This window comes from Mandrillus leucophaeus, unplaced genomic scaffold (assembly GCF_000951045.1).
Source record: "Mandrillus leucophaeus isolate KB7577 unplaced genomic scaffold, Mleu.le_1.0 Scaffold51, whole genome shotgun sequence".
In the NCBI taxonomy this organism is placed as follows: domain Eukaryota; kingdom Metazoa; phylum Chordata; class Mammalia; order Primates; family Cercopithecidae; genus Mandrillus; species Mandrillus leucophaeus.
The window spans coordinates 3,297,591-3,305,977 of record NW_012105475.1 but is presented as its reverse complement, the minus strand read 5'-3'; the positions used below and the strand labels follow the sequence as shown (position 1 = coordinate 3,305,977).

General features: G+C 35.7%; 1 protein-coding gene across 1 annotated transcript in view; it reads left to right on the top strand.

Annotated features, from left to right (window-relative positions):
* Positions 1 to 8,387, top strand: part of NDC80 (NDC80 kinetochore complex component) — a 54,494-nt gene that overhangs the window by 11,198 nt on the left and 34,909 nt on the right. Inside the window, exons 7-10 of the mRNA XM_011996334.1 lie at positions 3,050 to 3,139; positions 5,759 to 5,852; positions 7,128 to 7,234; positions 7,914 to 8,058. Of these exons, the coding sequence (XP_011851724.1) occupies positions 3,050 to 3,139; positions 5,759 to 5,852; positions 7,128 to 7,234; positions 7,914 to 8,058 (436 nt within the window). The remainder of the gene's footprint in view (positions 1 to 3,049; positions 3,140 to 5,758; positions 5,853 to 7,127; positions 7,235 to 7,913; positions 8,059 to 8,387) is intronic.

Genomic DNA, 8,387 nt, shown 5'->3' with positions numbered 1-8,387 from the left:
TATGGGGTTTTTTTGTTTGTTTTTTTTTTGTTTGTTTGTTTGTTTTGAGACAGAGTCTTGCTTTGTTGCCCAGGCGGGAATGCAGTGGCGTGATCTCAGCTCACTGCAACCTCCACCTCCCAGGTTCAAGCAATTCTCATGCCTCAGCCTCCCAAGTAGCTAGGATTACAGGTGCCCACCACAACGCCTGGCTAATTTTTGTGTTTTCAGTAGAGACAGGGTGTCACCCTGTTGGCCAGGCTGGTCTTGAACTCCTGACGTAAGGTGATCCACCTGCCACAGCCTCCCAAAGTGCTGGGATTACAGGCGTGAGCCACCATACCTGGCCATGTAGTTTTCTTAATATCAAACAACATATTTTTTATCAATGCCATGTGTTTTGTTACTATGATGAACAGGTTTTCTCTTTTTTAAATTCTATTTCTATGGTGATTATTACTAAAAGAGTTTTTTGTGTTTACTACCCTTATCAAATTGCTTTATTACAACTACTGTTCTCAGTTGATTTCTATTACTAACCACTGTTTTTAAATTAAATATTTTTCATTTTATCATTTAGTATGATGTATTCAATAGAAGATAATGTTTTTCGTGTTGAAGTTTATTCACTTTTATCAAGAATGATCTTTGAAGGGTATCCTATGCTTTTGCAGGATGTATTGAAATTATTGTTGTTGTCTTGACCTATTGATCTAATATGTTGATTTCCTAATGACCTCTATTTGTTCATTGTTTATTATTCATTATGCTCCTGAATTGTTTGTTCATGCTTTATAAATAAACTTTGATTTCCTATCTCACTATGCCTCCTTGCACAGAACTTGGCAGGTAATCAGTCCTTATTATGGTGTCTAAGTGATAATAATTTAGCCAAAGTTACCATGTCTTCTCTACTAAGGACCATAAATAGGAGGGTTGCATACACTTCAGGAGCGTCTTGTTAGCCTTTTGGTTAGTGATCAAAGTGAACTTGGGCCTGACTTATCCCAGATCCCTCTGTGTCCTTTTCCTCCTCTGATGTCTCACAATATTAAGAAGTGGTGTTATAGTAGAAAATGCCACCTGTAGATGAAAACATGATCCAAATCTATACTTTTTATATCTACAATTACAGGTTGATACTATTTCAACCAGTCTTCCTAGTTCGTAATTCTTCAGTCCTTTCAGTAGTCTTTTCTATAGCTCTGGGGGATCTGTATGTCCCTGTGTAAGGCTCTCCTTGAATCTTGCAAAGTAGCAAGAGTTTTCATAAGGACCTTGACAAGGTGACAGAAACTGTCTTTACCCTGATGACAAGATATAAGATTCTTTTCCTTATCTTGGGTTCTGCCCTACATGTCTTTCAGACTTTATTAAATCTATATGTTGGCCAGGCACAGTGGCTCATGCCTGTAATCCCAGCACTTTGGGAGGCCGAGGTGGGTGGATCACCTGAGGTCAGGAGTTTGAGACCAGCCTGGCCAATATAGTGAAACGCTGTCTCTACTAAAAATGCAAAAATTAGGCATGGTGACAGGCACCTGTAATCCCAGCTACTCAGGAGGCTGAGGCAAGAGAATCGCTTGAACCCAGAAGGCAGAGGTTGCAGTGAGCCAAGATCTCAGCCACTGCACTCCAGCGTGGGCGACAAAGGGAGACTCCGTCTCAAAAAAAAAAAAATCTATCTGCCACCTGAGGCCTTGTCAAAAAAAAGACAAGATAAAAGACCCAGTTGTTAGAGCTCTTCTGCGTCCTCCTTAGATAAACAAATAATCTTCTGAGTGCCTTTAGAATAGGAAAGGGGTAGCAGGGCAAACAACTCTAGGGTAAGGACATTGTCTCCCTGAGAAATCCTGTATGTGAATTCCAAGATGACAAAACTTAATTGTTTTTCGAAACCCCATTCTTCTTTTATGTACTCCTAATGCATAATCCTTTTCCTAGAAGTTAGTATTCTTATACTTAGTGTTCATTATACTATTAGATACATATTTGTATCTTGGCCAGGTGCAGTGTTATTCCCTGTTATTGTTATTATTGTTATTCCCTGCACTTTGGGAAGCCAAGGCGGTTGGATCACCTGAGGTCAGGAGTTCGAGACCAGCCTGGTCAACGTGGTGAAACCCCGTCTCTACTGAAAATATAAAAATGAATCAGGCATGGTGGCTCATGCCTGTAATCCCAGCTACTCCGGAGGCTGAGACAGGAGAATCACCTGAACTTGGGAGGCAGAGGTTGCAGTGAGCCGAGATTGCACTACCACACTCCATCCTCGGTGACAAAGTGAGACTCCGTCTCAAAAAAAAAAAAATACATATTTATATCTAGATATCTATATATCAAGATAATAATAGATATTAATAGATATATTTATATCTAGTATATCTGTGTTTATATCTACATTTATGTATATTTATAGCAATTTCATTTAAATTTTCTATTTTTTCATGTTTTAAATGTTATATTTTTAAAAGAAGATATAAAAACAGGCATTCCAAAATAGAATTTCTATGCCTTAAAAACCTTTAACTATTTTCCTTTTAGCTTGTCAATTTTAAACATCTGAATGTTTTGCTATAATTTATGTTGCACTTTCAATTGAAACTATTGTATTTCTAAAGATTTTCTATTGTAAAATTTCGTCTAAAGTTCATATTGTACATACTGAAAAATTATTATTGACTCACCTTTTATGTGGCAATTCTGTTTTGGATTCTTAAAGTTGCATTAAAATGTGTATATTTGCTCTCAGTGGGTTAATAACAGCATAAAGGTCAACATTTTTCCCTGTAGAACGGAAGTAAATATAGAGTCCGTCCTTTCTAGATCCTGAAGAGTTTAGTTACTAAACGAAAGGGTTTTGAAATTATCAAAAGGATACCTTCAAATTGTTTTATTCAAAAGAAAGTCAAAAGTGTTAATGTGTTCAATGTAATGACCTATCAAAAGAGACTTTTAGTTATACAATAATGTAAATGCTTCTAAAATTGACACTAAAAACAGAATTTGCCAAAATATGAAAGTTGCATTTTTCAAATCAACTTGCTTTTCTTGCTTGTGTACTAATTAGATACATACTGCCATGAAAGAAAGTTCACCTTTATTTGATGATGGGCAGCCTTGGGGAGAAGAAACTGAAGATGGAATTATGCATAATAAGGTACCATGTATTATCATAAACTGTAATGATGAATTGCCTTGGTATTATTGTGTCACTATTGAATTTAATACAGATGCCCCTCGACTTATGATAGAATAATAAACCGACTCTAAGGTGAAAATACCGTGTCGAAAATGCACTTAATACACCTAACCTGCCAAACGTCATAGTTTAGCCTAGCCTACCTTAAACATTCTCAGAACAATTAAACTAGCTTACAGTTGGGAAAATTATCTAACACAAAGCGTATTTTTATAATAAAGTATTGAATAGCTCTTGTAATTTATTGAATACTATACTAACAGTGAAAAGCAAAAAGGTTGTATGGATACTTAAAGGATGGTTGCTACTCCATTGCTTTCAAACCATCAGAAAGCTGAAAAATCTGAGGTCTAACCATCGTTAAGTCAGGGATTGTCTGTATATTCTTTTGTAGAGTTGTCTTTTTGCTTCCTGAAAACATTCTAAATTTGATTTTTTTAATATTAATGGATCTGTTTGAATCACATTATAATTTCTTAGAATTAACTAGTCACAAAAATTTGAAATGTTAACTAAGTAAAAAATGGAAGGAGATTGAATTAAATCATAACACGTTATATGTTATAGACGTAATGTTTATTTTCCTCCTTTCTGTTGTAGACTGAAGATATCAATATTGGCAACATTATTTTAATATAATTCTTTGTCAATACAAAACATAATAGGTTGAGTCTTAAGATATTGCACGTGGGTGGGTTGTTTATTTTGTTTTGACCTTTTTCATTAGTCATATTGCCACTTAGCTCAGAGTCACCACTTCCAAAAGTGGTTGAGATAAAAGAAACATTAAGATTATACATTAATATTTCCTAGCATACATAAAAAACCAGCCATCACACAGGCCACTTAGAAGAAAAACTATTCTCTGTTCTAATTCTAACCTTCATTCTTTGAAACTTTTGTCACAAAAGAAAAGTGGGAATAATTTCAGTCCCATCTTTTATGACTGCCTGGGATGTAGTTCAAAGATACATCAACCGACTAGTGTTGGCATCATTGCCTTTTTCTTTTTAACAAAAAATAAACACGCACCTTTACTACTTCAACAATGATCCCAGCTGGAAGGGCTCCTAGAAAACCTTTGATCCTCCCCTTGAGAAAATTATCCTCACACATTGCAATATGTATATTGGGCTGCCTCTAATTGCACCTCAGTTTTCACCCAAGTACATTACAACATCTATTAAATATTAAATGTCTTACCAGACACAGTGGCTCACACCTGTAATTCTAGCACTTTGGGAGGCCGAGGTGGGCAGATTGCTTGAGCTCCAGAGTTCAAGACCAGCCTAGGCAACATGGCGAAACCCCATCTCTACAAAAAGTACAAAAATTAACTGGGTATGGTGGTGAATGCCTGTGGTTCCAGCTACTCGGGAGGCTGAGGCTACAGGATCACTTGAGCCCAGGAGGTCAAGGCTACAGTGAGCCAAGATCATGTCACTGTACTCCAGCCTGAGGGACAAAGTGAGACCCTATCTCAAAAAAAAAAAAAAGTGTTAAATGTCTTGACATCCATCCTAAAGGTTAAAAATTATTCTTGCTATCTGAGCTATTATAGCTATTATTTCAAATGACAATATATAAAGAAGCACATGGGAAACTATAAAGTACTGTTTGTAATCAAAGTTGTCAGAGTATCTGTCTTCACAAGATTCTGATACTCAGTTTTGTGAGTCCACAAACTCAATATTTTTAAACCTATAAGATCAACATTGACCAAGCTTAAGGAAACTGATTCAGTCTTACCAAATTCACAGCAACTGATTTGAAGGAGAATGAAAATGTATTAATTTACCATCAGTGATACACTTTTCCAGTTACAGGAATACTCAGACTACCTATTCAGAGTACTCACCTCAAAGTCACCTTAATAAGCAACAAATTAGCACAAAAGGAATTGGTCTGTCTTGAGGGATATTTACTTCATCTAGGCTATGGAAAATGCTGATCATCCATTCTTGCCTTATAAAATCTACATTCTCAGTGACCAAAACATCTCATGAATGCAAAATATAGTGTTATTTTCTCTTGGATAAATGTTAAGAATTCTAGTATTGTGCTGTTTGGATTGCTACTCATCATGCAACTCATTTTGTAGACTGAAGTTACAATGTAATTGTAGCCTTCATTAATTACATTTGGGTTTTTGCAATTAGACCTTCTCAATTCAATTGGACTTAGATGATTAGCAGTTTATTTAAATTTTTCATCAGGTGCTTTATTCCTAAAGATGATTAAGTTTGTATATTTCATGTTGAATTACATGTATTAATAAGCTTCCTTGTTTGTTTGACCTTCTCAAAATTCTGAAGGTATGGCTTTCTGCTTTTAAATATTGCCTTTATCCAAATTTAAGTGTTATTTTATCCTCATTATTCATATTTAGAAGTATCAGACTAAATACATCTGTATAGCATAATTATATAGCCTAGGTTTTTGTCTCTTATTTATAGGTTCATCTGACTACTTAGTGTTTCTATTTTTTAAATTCAAATTTAAATTTCCACCTAGAAAAGTGAAACAAACCAAATAGAGAATCATGACTTTGTTTTTATAATCTGCTTAACCCCATAGTTGTTTTTGGACTACACCATAAAATGCTATGAGAGTTTTATGAGTGGTGCTGACAGCTTTGATGAGATGAATGCAGAGTTGCAGTCAAAACTGAGTAAGTGATCTCGTTCTTAGGGTGTTTGCTTTTGGTCATTTAACTCAGCTCATGGAGTGGTAATTTATGTACCATATCCAATGTTCATATGAGTTACTTACTTTAAATGTATCTGGATGCCTACTGATTTTTATCTTTGTGGTTTCTTTGGTGGAGAGTAGTTAAGCTAAAAGAATACTAGTGTTGGAGCCAGACCTGAGGCAGAACCTCTTACAGTCTGTGAGGCCTTAATAAAATGTTTGACCTATCTCACAAAGTTTAACAGCAGTAGATGTCAGTGTAATAAAGTACCAAACATGCTACCAGAAGCACAGACGATAATTAGCAAATGTTATTCCTCTTGGGGAATAATATCCCTATGTTGTCCTTGCTTACTATTTGAGAAATTAAAGCACCAATTAGTCAAAAGACCTAAGGTGTCTTTCAAAATTTGTGGCAAAAGTTAACAAGACATACTTCCAAATATGTAAGGAAAATCTTTTTTTTTTTTTTTTTTTTTACTCATTTACAACCTAGTGACATACAGTATTTACTAGCTGACTCTAAAACATTCCAGAGGTATTATTTTAGATTTTTGTTCTTTCTATTGAAATAGTCTTGTATATAAAATGCCAAAATGGAAGGTAAAGTAGATAAATGGAGGTGAAGCTATTCCTCCAAAGACAATGGAATCAATCACCTTGCACAGTATTAGCACAAAGGTGAAAGCATTCCCTTATAGTCCTCTGGATCTGTATCTTTCTAAAGAGTAAACAGGACAATTTCAGCTTGTTCACATGGGAAAGGGAGCAAAATAAATGGCTTTAAGAGAGGAAAAATTAGAGTGATCCAAGCATCTAGTGAGGAATTTGATAGCTCTGTATATAATTAACCAAGCATAAAAACTGCATTCCTTCATTCAAATAAATATTTATTGTATACCTACTATGCGCCAGCCACCATTTAGGCACTGAGGATACAGTAATGAATAGGATAAAAACCTCTGCCCTTAAGAGCTTACGTTTTAGTAGACAGCAAGAGGAAAACAATGAAGTGAGCAACTCTAAGTCAAATGGTGATAAGTGCTTTGGAGAAAAATCAAGCAGGACAAGGAGAGTCGAAGTACAGTGGAGTAATGGAAAGCGTTTGCTATTTTACAAGGATGGGATGTACTTCACTAATAGTGTTTTGGGCAGAGACCAGAAGGAAGTGAGGGAGGGACTAATGGTGAAAACTTGGGACAGAATGTTCTAGGCAAATTTGAGGTCTTAAAAAGCTTTTGGATTTTGTCTCCAGAGGATTTATTTAATGTGGATGCTTTTAAGCTGGAATCATTGGAAGCAAAAAACAGAGCATTGAATGAACAGATTGCAAGATTGGAACAAGAAAGAGAAAAAGAACCGGTTAGTAAACATGTTTACACACTTACTTGATCAAGCTCCTTTAGACTTTTGGGTGTCCTTGGATATTAGCTGTCTTTATCAAAATTTTTTAAAAATAGATTAACAAATTAAGCCTCTTAAAAGTTAAATTTTCACATAGTGAACTCCCAGTGAAAACATGTTTGGTATCTGTGGAGCCTTGTTTTCCCTTGTGGTCTATCAGTCTTAGACTAATGGTGCTCTGAATATGATGAAAGATTCTTACCTGCTTACATAAGACCAAAAGTACTTTTGAATAAAGGCCCTGTATTATATACCTCTAGGGAGCATTAGTCACAAGAAGCCCTGAGTTTTGGAGATAGTGCAAAAGGAATGGTTAATAAATGGGTTTATATAGTATATTGTATCCTGAGTTTTTCAGATATCTAACTGTATTTTCTGCATTATTAGTGAAGCACTCAAACTGTTGTTGAAAAGTACCAGATTTTAAATGTTTGTGCTTTTTCAACTCCAGCCATTTTTTTCCTATTTCAAACTGACAGTATAGTCCCGCTTTAGTTATTTTGACTCCCTCTAAAAGTGAAAGGAAAACTCAGATCTACCTTTCTCTAAAATAAATTTAAATAATATTGCTTTACTTTAAAATAAAATATGGAATGATTATTGAAAATAACTGAAGTGATATTCTTTTCTCTTAAAGAATCGTCTAGAGTCGTTGAGAAAACTGAAGGCTTCCTTACAAGGAGATGTTCAAAAGTATCAGGCATACATGAGCAATTTGGAGTCTCATTCAGCCATTCTTGACCAGAAATTAAATGGTCTCAATGAGGAAATTGCTAGAGTAGGTAAGCAGAGCTAATGCTGAAAGACTGGGATGCGAACCCATGTGGGATTTATCACGTGTCAAAACAGCTTTGTTATCCGTATCTTTTGTTCTTCTGTGATACATGCCTAGAGCAGGCTACCAAGTTTTCCGTGTGTTTCGTATTTGTTTCCTAAGGCTGCTATAACAAATGACCACAAGTTTGGATGGCTTAAAACCACAGAGGTGGGCCGGGCACGGTGGCTCACGCCTGTAATCCCAGCACTTTGGGAGGCCGAGACGGGTGGATCACGAGGTCAGGAGATCGAGACCATCCTGGCTAACACGATGAAACCCTGTCTCTACTAAAAA